Source organism: Quercus suber, unplaced genomic scaffold (genome assembly GCF_002906115.3).
Source record: "Quercus suber isolate HL8 unplaced genomic scaffold, Cork oak 2.0 scaffold_19, whole genome shotgun sequence".
Classification (NCBI taxonomy): Eukaryota; Viridiplantae; Streptophyta; class Magnoliopsida; order Fagales; family Fagaceae; genus Quercus; species Quercus suber.
The window spans coordinates 61,494-76,236 of record NW_027069484.1 but is presented as its reverse complement, the minus strand read 5'-3'; the positions used below and the strand labels follow the sequence as shown (position 1 = coordinate 76,236).

Sequence of the window (14,743 nt, the reverse complement as noted above, 5' to 3'; positions counted from 1 at the left end):
TCACTTTTCGATTGTTTTGGTTCTTTAGTTTCACCTTCTGTCTCTAATTCTGTTGATCATTCTATTGAAACTTCTAACACCTTACTTGCTGATGCACCTACTGTTGATTGTCTACCTTCTCAGTTTCCTTTAGTTCCTCCATTTGCCTTACCAGAACAAGCTTCTACATCAACAACAGAGGCACCACCTACATATACCAGAAAGTCAGCTAGGACTTCAAAACCTCCAGCTTGCTTGCAGGATTACTCTTGTGCTTCAGCTTGCTCTCTTGCTTCTGGTGGTCCTTATGATATTGGTTATAGTCTTACCTATGCACATCTTGTTCCCATTATCAATCTTATGTCTTGGCAGTTAGTTCTACTCCTCAAGAGCCTCAAAGCTTCTTCCAAGCAGTCAAAAATCCACTTTGGAGAGAAGCTATGGATAAGGAAATCCAACCTTTTGAACAAAATCATACTTGGGATCTCACTACCTTGCCTTCAGGTAAAACCCCCATTGGCTGTAAATGGGTATATATAATTAAATTGAAGTCAGATGGGACTGTTGATAGATACAAGGCAAGACTAGTTGCCAAAGGTTATACTCAAAGAGAAGGTCTAGATTTCATCGAAACATTCTCCCCTGTAGCTAAAACTGTTTCTGTCAGGGTGGTTCTTGCTTTAGCAGCAGCTAAATCTTGGCCCTTTCATCAGTTAGACATTAACAATGCTTTCTTACATGGTGATTTGCTTGAAGAAGTATACATGTCACTGCCTCCTGGTTTTCATAGTAAGGGAGGGTGTTCAACTTCAAATTTTCATTCTCCATCTGCATCTACATCTACTGCACCTACTGTTTGCAGGCTTGTTAAGTCACTTTATGGGTTAAAACAGGCCTTTAGACAATGGTACACTAAGCTATCTTCAACCATTCAGCAACTTGGTTTTGTTCAATCCCAAGCTGATCACTCATTATTTGTGTTTGCCAAGGGTCCTTTGTTTACTGCACTACTTGTGATGACATGGTGATTACAGGAAATGATCCAAACTGTGTGGTAGTTTTAAAGTCAGTTCTGGATGCTAAGTTTGGAATAAAGGACTTAGGGTCACTCAAGTATTTCTTGGGACTTGAGATTGCAATGAGTGATAAGGGAATTAGCTTGAATTAAAGGAAGTTTGCACTTGAGATTTTAAAAGAAACAGGAATGATGGGTTGTAAGCCTTTGAAGTCACCCATGGAGCAGCAATTTAAACTATCAAAGGGCAATGGAGAGCTTCTAAAAGATTCAAGTCAATATAGGAGGCTTATAGGGAAGTTGATGAATTTGACTTTGAGTAGGCCTGACATTACCTATGCTGTAAATAGGTTAAGTCAGTTTCTAGCTCAGCCTAGAGTTCCTCACATGCAAGTAGTTAATAGGATATTACAGTATATAAAAGGAACTTCAGGCCAAGGGGTATTTTTTCTTATGATTCAAACTTGCAACTGAAAGCATACTGTGATGCTGACTGGGCTAGATGTCCAAACACCAGAAAGTCTCTTACAGGGTATTGTGTCTTCCTTGGGGACTCATTAATTTCATGGAGATCAAAGAAACAGTCAATGGTTTCAAGATCTTCAGTCGAGGCCGAATATAGATCCATGGCAACTACAACATGTGAAGTGACATGGTTGTTGTTTCTATTGAAAGATTTACATGTGAAGCATGACAAACCAGTTTTATTATACTATGACAACTAGGCAACATTGCATATAGCTGTAAATCTAGTATTCCATGAGAGATCAAAGCATATAGAAACTGATTGCCACATTGTTAGAAACAGGGTTCTAGATGGAACAATTAAAACCTTTCATGTGGCTTCTAAAAATTAGCTAGTTGATGTTTTCACTAAGGCTTTAGGTGTAGACAACTATCTAAGATTGATCAAGAAGTTGGGTTTGATTAAGATCTTTACTACTAGTGTTGAATTTCCAGAACCAGTGTCAGAAACACAAATTGCAAGAGCCTTGCTCTTGAGGGGGGTGTTAAAATTGATACAATTTGCTCAAGGCTAAAGGAATTATCTACTGGGACTAGTGCAGGGCAGCAATCCAATGGTGGAGCAGGCCAACAAAGCAAAGAGATAGTTAGTAGCTATACCGATGCTAGTACAAGCATAGTAGCATCATCACTAGCTGACAAGAACAGCCACAATAATAAACAATTGTGGAGCAAATGTGCAGCAGAAGCATCAGATACAGAGCACCAGTGGGCTTGCAGGGATGTGCTAGAAACCATTGAGGCAATACCTTATCATGAAGTCTTCATACACAGCTTTGGAGAATATGATACACGTGGCTTGTAATAATTAGGCAGTCATGTATATAATGAAACACTATTGTACAGTTAGCATAGTTAGTAACTGATTTACTGATTTTCAGGGACTTAGTCTTTGACGTGTATATATAGAATAGCCTTACTGTATTGGGATTAGTTGCTTGTATCAATTATTTTTTGATTCAATAAAACTTTGATCTTCTATTTAGAGAGAGAGTTCTAGATTTTAGAGATGTGCAAAGACTTGTAGTTGCTGATAAATGTTTTTTTGACTAATAAAAAGGACAAATTGGTTTCTAAATAAATAAATTAAAAAAAAAAAAAAAAACATAACTCGATGCCTCAAGTTGATTTTTATGGATTGAATTAGATTAGAGTTTTATTTTGAATTTTGGATCATATTTGGATTGGTAGATTTTTTTTTTTTTTTTTTTTTTTTGTGGTATTAAAAACCAAATGGATTATTCAACTGGTTTGATTGTGAATGGGGTTAAATCTGATCTAATTCTTTCTATAAAAACGAAAATATTTTTTTAAAAATAAGTGAAAACAAAAAAACCGAAAAATCACTGGTTCAATGGCTAAACCAAGAACCGGACTCATTAGAATAGCCTTACTGTATTGGGATTAGTTGCTTGTATCAATTATTTTTTGATTCAATAAAACTTCGATCTTCTATTTAGAGAGAGAGTTCCAGATTTTACAGATGTGCAAAGACTTGTAGTTGCTGATAAATGTTTTTTTGACTAATAAAAAGGACAAATTGGTTTCTAAATAAAAAAAAAAAAAATAACCCGATGCCTCAAGTTGATTTTTATGGATTGAATTAGATTAGAGTTTTATTTTGAATTTTGGATCATATTTGGATTGGTAGATTTTTTTTTTTTTTTTTTTTTTTGTGGTATTAAAAACCAAATGGATTATTCAACTGGTTTGATTGTGAATGGGGTTAAATCTGATCTAATTTTTTCTATAAAAACGAAAATATTTTTTTAAAAATAAGTGAAAACAAAAAAACCGAAAAATCACTAGTTTAATGGCTAAACCAAGAACCGGACTCATTAGACTGGTTTTTGATCGATTCTATCTAATGCAAAAATAAAAAACGTACTAGTAAATTGTGAAAAATTATTAAATATTTTCAGAATATCATAAATGCGTATTTTTTCTCTCACATAAATAATAAATTTTACTATAAATTTAATTAATAAGACCTACTACTTATATGAGAGGAGAAAGTACGTTATAGTATTCCTAAAGCACAAAATAATTTCCGTAAATTGTTAGGTTGCTTATTTAGTTTAATTATCCTCAAGGGGTAATATTTTATATATATATAAAAAAAAAAAAAAACATGTTTCTCGCCGAACTGGTTGGTGGTGTCTAATCACCACTACTCGGACAGTGACAGAAAAGAAGCGACCCGAATCGCATCTCCTCTTTTAAATGCACTAGCTTATTCAGAATTCCCCACCAAATGCATAGAAATAAATAAAAACTAGAGTTTACTTGCGAATTTCAGTGAAACGTCGTTGTGAAAATTCGCAAGAATTCAATGGAAAGCAACAACAACTCTCTTCAGTCTATCTGCTACAAACCTGGTTCGCTCCAGCTACTCGATCAGGTCTCTCTCTCTCTCTCTCTCTCTCTCTCCCAATTTAAATCAAATTATATATATATATATATATATATAAACGTTTCTGTTTTTGTTTTCATTTTCGGCATATTTATAATAGCCAAAAGGTGACCATCAGTATTTATTATCTTTGCTAAATCTTGATTTTGTTGTTGTTGTTGTTGTTGAACAGAGAAAGCTCCCTCTGGAAGCTATTTACTTGGATATCAAGGACGCAAAAGATGGATGGTAATAATAATATCATCTTATTTTTATTAAACTTCAAATTAATTAATTAATTCTCTTTTTCACACTTGAGAGTGAGACACCTCTGAATTTGTCTCATATACTTGTTATTGTCGATTCGCTGTTTCCTGTAGCTTATTTGCATATTGCAATACAAAATATATATGGTTTTTGGTAGTTTTATGCCAAATGTGTGACAAAAGTCCTAAAAGCTGGCTGAGACCAAAAAAAAAAAAAAATCTATTTGGGTTTTGCTGAAATAGAAAACTTTTTGCTGAAAATACCGTAGATAAAGCTTAAAGGCAGCTAAATAGTAAAAAAGGCTAGCTTTTAAGCCCATGGCAAATGCAAACCTTAGGAACAATTCTTATCTTAGGTCCCAATTATATATTCCATGTGGTCTTGGAAGCTATAAGTATACCACAAGGAAGTGCATTGGCCAATAAGTTACATGATTGAATTTGCAACTCCGAAGGAACTGTAACTAAGCTTTGTCGTTTATTTGAATATGGCTTTGCCTTCCCAATAGATGTTGAAAAAGATATATGGAAGGTTGTGTGATCTAAGTTTGCATGCAGTAGGTCTTAAGTTGAGGTAGCTTATGGCATGGTAAACCCTTTAATATTTGATATAATAAGTTCAATTAACAATACTCTCACCTATCTTTAAAAAAAAGATATGATTAGTTTAAGTCCTAACGTTTATCACCCACTAGATGATTGTAACAATGACATAATTTCTATCGGGTGATTAGTTGTGAGACGTGCCGTTATTGCTTAACAGTTCATGTTGGCTAACAAATCTAAGTCAACAATGTGATTTTATAGGATGCTGTCTGGCAGGTTCATGCTCTTCTTGACATTTCTCTTTGAATGACCTGTTTATATCTGTTGCTTCCTTTATCATGCTATGCCAGTTGACCAGAATAATATAAAGTATGTGAGCTATATCCTGCTCTACTTCTCAGGTCTGCAATAAGGGATATGGTGGTCCGTGGTGCACCTGCCATTGCTATTGCAGCAGCACTCTCCCTGGCTGTTGAAGTATCCAATTTACCGGCTTTTGATGGGACACCTGATAATGCTGCTTCCTTTCTTATCAAGAAGTTGGAATATCTTGTCTCAAGGTATTTTGTTATGAATCTCAAGCCTAGCTTGTTAATGAGATCCACTGATCTCCTTCTTCACTTAAGTAGTAAAGAAAAAAAAAATGTTCAAATTATCATTAATCAATTTCCTTGTGTCTTAATGTACTCTTTATTATTGAACTAAATAGTCTGCTTGAGGCTATTGAGTTTGTAATTAACGAAATGCTTTTGCAACTATTGAGCAATAGCCGATCATATACTCATCTTTCATGCTTCTTTAGCCGGCCAACTGCAGTGAACCTCTCAGATGCCGCAACAAAGCTCATAGAAGTTATATCAAATGCTGCTGCTACCACCTCAGAAGCCCAGAGTGTTTTTCAGGTAGTAAATATCCACCATGCTATACATAGTAGATTAAGTCCAAAAATAGTTTCTGATTGTTTACTCCCTTAATTTTAGCTGGTGTGATTGGACCTCGAATAATGTTTTGTTACTAATCTTCCATGATACTTTATTTCTTCTAATTTTTTAGGCTTATATAGAAGCTGCTCAAATTATGCTTGAGGATGATGTTGCTTCGAACAAAGCAATTGGGTCTTATGGGGCGAGTGTTCTTCAGCACCTGCTGAAGGACTCTAAGAGGCTTTCTATTTTGACTCATTGCAACACGGGCAGGTGCTTCTCCTTCTTTCTGTCTTCTTCTTTTTGTTATTATCATATTAATAAAATAACTCTCTCTCGCCTTGTCCAACATTTTTCTGACTATATAGTATCATTTTATTTTTCCAGTCTCGCAACAGCTGGATATGGCACTGCCCTTGGTGTGATCCGTGCTGTTCATACTGAAGGATTCTTAGAAAGGGCCTACTGCACTGAAACCCGTCCATTCAATCAGGTGATTGTTTAGTTTGAAATTGTTTATACTTTATAATCTTCATTAGCATTCCCTGCAGGATCCTTTCATCTGTATAAGCATTCACAAACTTGCCTAAAGAATCTGCTTTTGAAAGAATTACACTATTGGAATGTTGAAATTAGTTCTTCAAAATCTCTGGTAGTGTGGTGATTTGGATAATTATATATTTGTAAATTATGGATTATTTCCATGATCTGATCATAAAATTAGGTAGAGGAGAAGTTTCTTACCACAATGTGGCTTAAACTTAGATTGATCAGGTAATTGTTTAGTGAAACATCATCAGAAACCAGGGATGTCTATCTTGCAGTTCCAACCAAACAATCCTTGATTGATGCAAAAAACAAATCCGGGATTGATGCAAACAATCAAAAACATGTTATTGCTCATGTTTTGTATTACAACTGAGGTTGGCAATCACAGAATAGCTTGGATGCTTGAAATGCATAGATTTGTGTCCCTTCTGTATGAAGGCTGTGGTTATCAAAATCAGAATATTGTGAATGTGAACACAACTAATTAATCTTCACTTGGTTATGTTATGGAAGATGTAAATAGAACTGCCATTGTTTTGCCTTCAGCATTCGACCTTCCTTCCCCTTATAAGAATGGGTTGGAAGATGAAGTTGTGGTCCTTGTGGATTTAGAATCATTTAGATGCATGTGAACTTACCAATTGACAAATGAAAATGAAGGAACATATAAAAAGAAATTTTTAGCATCCTTTTAAAAATTAAAAAAAAATTTAACATCCTAGAGAAATGCTTTTGAGGATGGAGAGAATTTTTATACATGATGATTATGCAGAGTTTGACTGGTTTGTCTACTAGTGCAGGGATCTGTTTCATTCAGACAAACGGTTGTTTTGCTTTTCAATTTTAAGAAACTAGAAATGGGTATTGTGGGGGTCAAAAACAGCTCTCTCCAAAACAGTGAGAAATCTTTTTGATCTACTCAACTAATTTCTAAAAGATGGAAAGGAAATCCACATTGGAAAGTTTAAGCAGTAAATTAAAGACGTAAAATAACAAGTCAAGCTTTTATATATCTAGGAACAAAGTTCCCAAGGTACAGGGATAGGTTTCAAAGGTTAAAAATTCTTAAAGTAATCTTTCTAGTTTCTCTTTCTCTCTCTTGTTCTTGCCTAGATTTTCTTTTCCTAATTTTCTAAACCCCCTCCTTTGTTGCCTCCTTCCTCCTTTTATAGCCACTTCTCCTCTTCCTTCAGCTGTCCTGTTCCCAGCTAGATTTGGGGGATACTTATCCCATCATCCCTCTACACTGTCACGTAGTGATCATGAAGGAGGACTTTTGGGGGTGCTTCCACTGTTCAGACCAGTCATTCAGCATTGAATGCAGCTGACATTAGGTGAGGGGTGCCATTAATGCGGATGTGACTGTTTCATCAGGTTTTAAGTTTTCTCTGTCGTGTACCTCGGGGCATAATTGGAGAGTAGGAGAACCCGGTTGATAGGTGATGACTCTACCCGATGTCCACTTACTACCTCGGGGACAGTGGACCCTTATTATCACCTTGGCTAGCAGCCTCTGCAGAGATAGTCAGCTTGGATCTCCACGGTTACAGGTCTAGATGGCTTCCTTTCATTCGGGCTATTTTAGTGATAATCATACCTTGGGCTAAGCCCACCCTTGAGATTAACATCTCAGGATTTTGGTCCATGGGCTGACTTTTCGTTAACATTGCGTGGTGGAATTGGTTGGGGAGTCACACTTCTAATGTGTGGAATATGGTTCCAGCGTGTCTTATGTGGTTAATTTGGAAGGAGCGAAATGCCCGAACTTTTGAAGAAACTGAGAGACTTGTAGACTGTGTGAAGTCTTTGCTACTTAGGACTTTGTTTGAGTGGTCTCGTATTTGGGGGTTTACGCATTGTCATTCTTTGTCTGAATTTCTTAATCCTGTTAGTCTCTCTTTTTGATGGATCTGTATTCTTTTCAGTGCAATGAGTTTACTATCGTAAATTCATTGTACTTTTATTATCAATAAAGTTTGTTATTACCTATCAAAAAAAATTATCAACCCACCTACTTATGGTGCATTTTTTCCTCTTGTATGTTGAATTCCATTGTTTGAATGTTTATTTCTTTCGCCGTCTCCAGGGATCCAGACTCACAGCTTTTGAGCTGGTGCATGATAACATACCTGCTACTCTTGTAGCAGATTCAGCTGTGGCTGCATTGATGAAAGATGGACGAGTAGATGCTGTCATTGTTGGAGCTGATCGTGTGGCTGCAAATGGTGATTCAATGCAGTCAATCATTCAACTAGTTTTTGTCTTTTGTTTCTTGGAGTATGTTCAACTGATGTGTTTTAATCTAATTGCAGGTGATACCGCTAACAAGATTGGAACCTATAGTCTTGCCTTGTGTGCAATGTATCATAACATTCCATTTTATGTGGCTGCACCTTTGACATCCATAGATTTATCCCTTTCTTCTGGAAAAGAGATTGTTATAGAGGAAAGATCCCCAAAGGAATTGACACACACACGTGGGGGACTTGGGGAACAAGTTGCTGCATCTGGAATCTCTGTCTGGAACCCAGCTTTTGATGTCACCCCTGCTAATCTTATAACTGGCATCGTTACAGAAAAGGTCTCTCTTCTCTCTCTCTCTCTTTCTGAGACATGCATTTTTGTGAATGTAAAGAAAGATTAACTGAGTTGGTTGTACATCTGTTTGATGAGCTTGTATTCTCTGAGCAGGGTGTCATCACAAAGACAGGCACAGACGCTTTTGAAATTAAAAATTTCATACAAAAGGCAAGCAAGTAGGCTTGTGTAAAGCGGAGGCATGGCTTATGGGAAGTGTACCCCCTTGTTAAACCAGAGCATTTACATAGAACTTGGTTCTTGATTTGAAGAACTTTGTACTTGATAAAAGAAATGAGGCGATCAGTCATGTTCTAAGGGATTCACCATCTGTTAGATGTAAGCATGTCATTCTATTGGGCATTAATTTTTAGAATACTAAGGCTGCCAAAAATTATAAATGAAAATTTTAGCAAGTATTTGAAGGTGACCAACAGACCAAGGCACTGCGGTGAAATTCAAATAACTGTTTTTGCCATTTTACAAGAATTTTTTAATGTTGAATTTGTATCTTGGGTTTGAAGTTCTGGTGATTGCTGCAAACCTTACAATACATCATAAGTAATGGGATATTTATAATATTCTCTTTGTTGGTTTCCTCTGCATCTAGCATGGTAAAGGAATGGCCAAAAGGAAACCTGGAAATGGCTGCAATTTATGCTGTGGTGTCCACTAATGTGAGATGTTGTGAATGGAGCTTTGTTATGGCTTGCAAATGAGAATGTTCTAAATACTCAAATGTGGCATGCTGCATGCCTATCCTTTCATTCTAGCAAAGCTGAGGGGTAGTCTTGTTTTGTATTTTTGTCAATTTAGCTCCTCATTTTGTCAAAATGAGTCAATCTGATCCTTCCACCCAAATATGTTAACAAATGAGTAACAATTGTGTTTGGATTGGATTTGTCTATGAGTTGCGGCGATGTTTTTTAATATTTGACAAGCAAAAAAAAATCTTATATTTGACTTCTTATTTAAAAGAAATTTTATATTGCTCTTTTCTTGTATTATTATTTATTAACCCTTCAGTCAACATCTTTTCATACTGTAGTGCACAGTTTGGGTTCTTCACCAGTTGCTCTTTACCAATATGTTGTCCCGACAGTTCGAACTTTTAAGACCCCTCATCCTCTTGGTGCTTGGGGAGATACCAAATTACATTAATTAATTAAAAACCTTTCCATTTAAAGACCAAATTATATATTTTTATCTTTTAAGTTTGTGGTTGTTTTTATTTTGATTCAGTAAGTTAGAGATTTTTCATTTTTATCCATCAAGTTTTATTTTATTTTCAACAAGATCATTTTATCTATTTTTATGACAGTTATGATTGTAATGCTGTGTTTGGTTTAACAGAAATTGACTTCTGAAAAATATTTTCCACATTTATAGATGTTTGGGGCAATGGAAAGTGTTATTTAACCGGAAATTTTTTTCCAGTTGACTGTAAAATAAAGACATTTATGACGGAAATTGGTTTATGCTTTTATTTTTCGTAAACCATTTTTCTTCTCACTCAAAACTTACCACCAAATCTCCACCCACTACAAACATCCTTGGTCTCCAAGGGCTAACTCCTGCCATATTCAGTCCCTCGATCACGATTTAAAAAAAAAAAAAATTATATTCGTGTTTGGGAGATGAGAAAATGTGTAAAAGTAGTAGAAAATATGGTTTTCATAGTATTTTCAAGAATGCAATTAAACATTTGAAAATAATTTATTTTTTGTACAATTTAAAAATATTTTTCGACAATTGGAAAAAATTTTCAGTAGAACCAAAACAACATAGATTTTTTTTTAAAAGAATTCTTTTTCCTTTTTCATCAAGATTTCATAAATATTGATGGTAGACGAACTGTTTTAAAAATGAAATTGAACTTGAAGGATGAAAATTTTAAAAAGACAAAATTAAGGAATTTTAATGAAAAAAAGAAGCTCAAAATTTAAGGTTTAATTTAAATAAGATTAAGACCCTGTTTGATATCAATTTTTAGTTTTTATGTACAACTTTTTTAACACCTCATATTTTTTATATATTTTCTCACTTTTTCAAAATTTTTGTACATTTTAGCACACTTTTAGACTTATAGCAAAAAGATAAAAAAGCAGTTCTCCCTCTCTTAAAAAAAAAAAAAAAAAAAAAGACTCTTACTAAATTTTGACTGCGTCTTTTTCTAAATCCAATTGTTTAATTGTGACCATAATTTACCAGAAATGAACCTTCATTACACTCTTCAAATCCAACGGTTAAATTTCAAATCTAAGAATGGCACGTGATGGACATGTGTTGTGTACTTATATGACTATATATATTCTCTCAACTATATGTGGTGAATTTTATTGAGTATATGTGATTGTTTTTTGTTTTTAAATTTTATTTCATAGCTCATAATAAAATGACTAAGTGACTTCACCAAATTGCAGATTTTTAAAAAAAAATAAATATAATTTTTTTTACACTACTAAATGCATAAATATAGTTAATTGTCATTAATTATCAATGCAGATAAAATAGAAATTCTATATTGTAAAATAATAATAATAATAATAATAATAAAAACCTATATGAGACCTATCCCAGCGCTTCTAAAAGCGCCGGGACAGGTCCCTTTTCATAAGGGAATGGAGAGGACCTGTCCAGCGCTTTTTGAAGCGCTGGGACAGGTCCACCTATTCCAGCGCTTCAAAAAGCGCTGGGATAGGTCAGCTATAAGATTTTTTTTTTTCCCCCTTCCCGCACAAAATTTCGCCCAGTTTTCATTTCCCTATTTTTTTTTTTCCCTACACTAGTTTTTCTTTCTTTTGTTCATTCAACTCCCACTTCTCTCTTTCCCCTCACACCACTTCTCTCTCTCCCCTCATGCCACTGCCGTACCCAGCACGCCGTCGTCATCGTCGCCGATCCAGATCGCGACGCTTCACTTCGTCGCCGATCTAGATCGCGACGATGTGAAGCGTCGCCGATCCAGATCGCGACGATGTGAAGCGTCGCCGATCCAGATCGCGACAATGTGNAAAAAAAAAAAAAAAGCCGTAATAAAAAGTCAGCTTATTTTCAAAACGACATCGTGTTGAGTGAGCTAAAGCGTAAAAGCGTTGGTTGTTTTGATTCCTAGTTCCTTCCTGAGAAAGCAAAGAAAAACCGACAACCGAATCGAGGTGACATACAATTACAATTTTTCTTTCTTGCTTCTTCATTTTCCGATTAAAAAAAATTTTGAAAAAAATTGAGAATTAGAAAAGAAATTGGGTGGTGTTTGGTTGCAGGGATAGGAAAGAAATGAAGAAGTCACCGTTACCGGTGCAGACCATTCGTGGCTCCGATAAACAGGTTTGTGGAAAGGAAGGATTGGTGAAGCTTCTGAGATGGCATTTTGGTTATGCTGATTTCAGAGGCACGCAATTGGATGCTATTCAAGCTGTTCTCTCTGGGAGAGATTGTTTTTGTTTGATGCCAACTGGAGCTGGGAAGTCAATGTGTTATCAGATTCCTGCATTAGCTAAACCAGGAATTGTTCTTGTTGTTTCTCCTTTAATAGGTCATTCATTCAATGCCATTCTTCTTTTTTTTTTTTCTTTTTAAATACATTTTTTTTTTGTCCCAGAAACAAATTTGGTGTAAGTTTGATTTTCATTGCTCTAATTTTTTTTTATTTTTAATTTTAAATTTACAATTTAGTTCTTTCTTTCAAAATTTACAAGTTATTCTGCAAGGAGTCTTATAGCTCAACTGGCATTTACGAAATTTTTTTTAATAAAGATGTCCAAAGTTCAAATCATCCTTAACCCAACTACCGAAGTCAAAATTTGGTGAATAGTATTTTTTAAGAAAATTTTTAGGAGAATGGCACGTGATTGAAGTTATATAGTTATGTAGACAAACTCAAGTTCCAATTTGTTATACAACGTCAGACTGCTATGCAATATAAACTAATTGAAACTCGAGTTTGATAAATTTGATTTTGGGTTGGAACTCGAGTTTGTTAAACTCGAGTTCTAAAAAGAGTCTACATAACTGTATAATTTTTCCCTCGTGCTATCCACCTAAACATTTATGAGGAAATTGCAACTTTTTAAATTTGAGGGATGAAATTTGAACTTGGGTTGAGTTTTAGGGACAAAAATATGTATTTCAGCCATAATTTAATTTGTCTGTTAGAGCTGAGGAAGCTAAGCTTAGAGCTCCATAACGTTTTTTTTTTTTTAAGTTGGTATTTTTGAATGCTAGGGACATCACTCTAACTTCTTTCATTGGCAATGGTTATTCGACTTTCATTGCAGCCTTGATGGTAAGCAATAAGTTTATATTTTGTTGACTTTTGTTCTGTTCTACTAGTTTTATCTTATGTGTTATGAGGTTTCAGATGTTAAAGAGTTCTGGCATTATCTTATGATCAGGAGAACCAAGTGATGGCATTGAAGGAGAAAGGAATTGCAGCCGAATATCTCTCTTCAACCCAAACTTCGGATGTTAAAAACAAGGTGAATTCAATTATTCGGCTTTTGATATGCCGCTTTGCTTAAAAAATCACTTGTGTTGTCCTGAACCTTGGAATTAATTAACATAAATTGTAACGAAGTGTCAAGGCTTGAGCTTTTCTGGAATAGAGAAGATTGTTAGTTGCATTGGGCGATCACCTTATTCTGGATTTATTGTTGGAGACTATTTGTTTTACAAAAATTAAGTTTTTCAGTGTTTTGGATTTTATGTATGTTATGTAATTTGGAATACTTGACAGTGCTGGTTTACTTTATAGATCCATGAGGACCTTGATTCTGGCAAACCATCAGTTAGGCTGCTATATGTAACACCAGAATTGATTTCAACACTGGGATTATGTCAAAGCTGACTAAGATTTACACTAGAGGGTTGTTAAATCTCATTGCCATAGATGAGGTGTGAACTGACGTGGCCTATTTACTTTTGTGTATTTGGAATTTGAGTGTTTCAGCTGGAAGTTTCAGGTGTTTGTGTATAATTTGCGCCTTTTTTTGTAAATTCAGGCACATTGCATCTCAAGTTGGGGCCACGATTTCAGGTTTGTAACATATTCTGCAATGAGTAACAATTGATGGTCCTTTAATCTAGAAGAAGAGGGTAGTTTCTTTTTATAATCATTTTGGGTATCCATGTCACATTCTTTCATTTGTTTTTTCAACAAACGCATTCTTTGATTTGTTTGATATACCCAAAATTTCTAGTTACCTTGTTGTATTTTATCCAAAATGATGAAAACCAGATGACGACCTCCAAACTTAACAACCTTTATGTGTGTGCCTTTGTACATATAAGCATATATATAATGACTACTGTCATCTACTTTCTTACTTGTCTATTTGAACAGGCCTAGCTACCGTAAGCTTTCATCTTTGAGAAGCCGCCTTCCAAATGTACCAATATTGGCTTGACAGCTACAGCTGTTCCTAAGTGAGTCTTCAAGATGATTTCCTCTTGGCTTCATTCCTTTTGAGCATCTTTGGATTCCTTGCATTTTAATACAAATCCTTTAATTTTGGTACTAGAATAATTGATATGCGTATCTAATCCTTGTTCTCCTCAAACTTGCAATTGCAGTATGGTAGAAAGATTAAAATATTCTTTTATTATTATTTTTTTTATTTATAAAAATCACAGAGCAATATTAATTCATTGATTGTTTTCTTGTTCTACAGAGTTCAGCAGGATGTGATGGAGTCCTTATGCCTGCAAAACCCTTTAGTCCTAAAATCTTCATTCAATCGTCCTAATATATATTATGAAGGTGGGTCCTGCAAGTTTAATTTGATGACATCCAATTTGTTTCATGTTCCTCGATTAAATTATTCAGATGTGGAAAATTTAGACAATATTGTTTGATTGCCACTTCCCTACGTTTCTTTTTAATGTGTTTCCTGATGTCTTACCTCAATTACATGCATGATGACGTGACAGCTTTCTTGCTTATTGTAGTATGGTGTCACATGACAGTTCA

General features: G+C 34.9%; 1 protein-coding gene and 1 non-coding gene across 3 annotated transcripts; both read left to right on the top strand.

Annotated features, from left to right (window-relative positions):
* The first annotated feature begins 3,656 nt into the window (after nt 1–3,656).
* Nucleotides 3,657–9,295, top strand: LOC111996660 (methylthioribose-1-phosphate isomerase). The gene is made up of 9 exons (XM_024028651.2): nt 3,657–3,920; nt 4,105–4,160; nt 5,125–5,283; nt 5,526–5,625; nt 5,777–5,919; nt 6,034–6,139; nt 8,282–8,420; nt 8,508–8,776; nt 8,887–9,295. Exons 1-9 carry the CDS (start codon nt 3,852–3,854, stop codon nt 8,953–8,955), a joined length of 1,110 nt encoding a protein of 369 aa, XP_023884419.2. The 5' UTR covers nt 3,657–3,851; the 3' UTR covers nt 8,956–9,295.
* Nucleotides 9,296–11,803: 2,508 nt separating this feature from the next.
* LOC111996696 (uncharacterized) lies at nt 11,804–14,733 on the top strand. Of its 2 annotated transcripts, XR_010624173.1 has the most exons (7): nt 11,804–11,930; nt 12,039–13,060; nt 13,170–13,253; nt 13,529–13,668; nt 13,776–13,810; nt 14,117–14,199; nt 14,445–14,733. It is a non-coding gene; the product is annotated as an uncharacterized LOC111996696 (transcript). The 2 variants fall into 2 exon arrangements; XR_010624171.1 differs by lacking the exon at nt 11,804–11,930 and having other exon boundaries at nt 11,964–13,060; nt 14,445–14,558.
* The last annotated feature ends 10 nt before the right edge of the window (nt 14,734–14,743 follow it).

Excerpts from the sequence above, each read along its gene's own strand:
- LOC111996660 (XM_024028651.2), top strand. The coding sequence starts at position 3,852 with ATGGAAAGCAACAACAACTCTCTTCAGTCTATCTGCTACAAACCTGGT. Across the intron at positions 5,626-5,776 it reads AAGCCCAGAGTGTTTTTCAG|GCTTATATAGAAGCTGCTCA; the intron begins GTAGTAAATATC and ends CTAATTTTTTAG. Across the intron at positions 5,920-6,033 it reads ACTCATTGCAACACGGGCAG|TCTCGCAACAGCTGGATATG; the intron begins GTGCTTCTCCTT and ends TTATTTTTCCAG.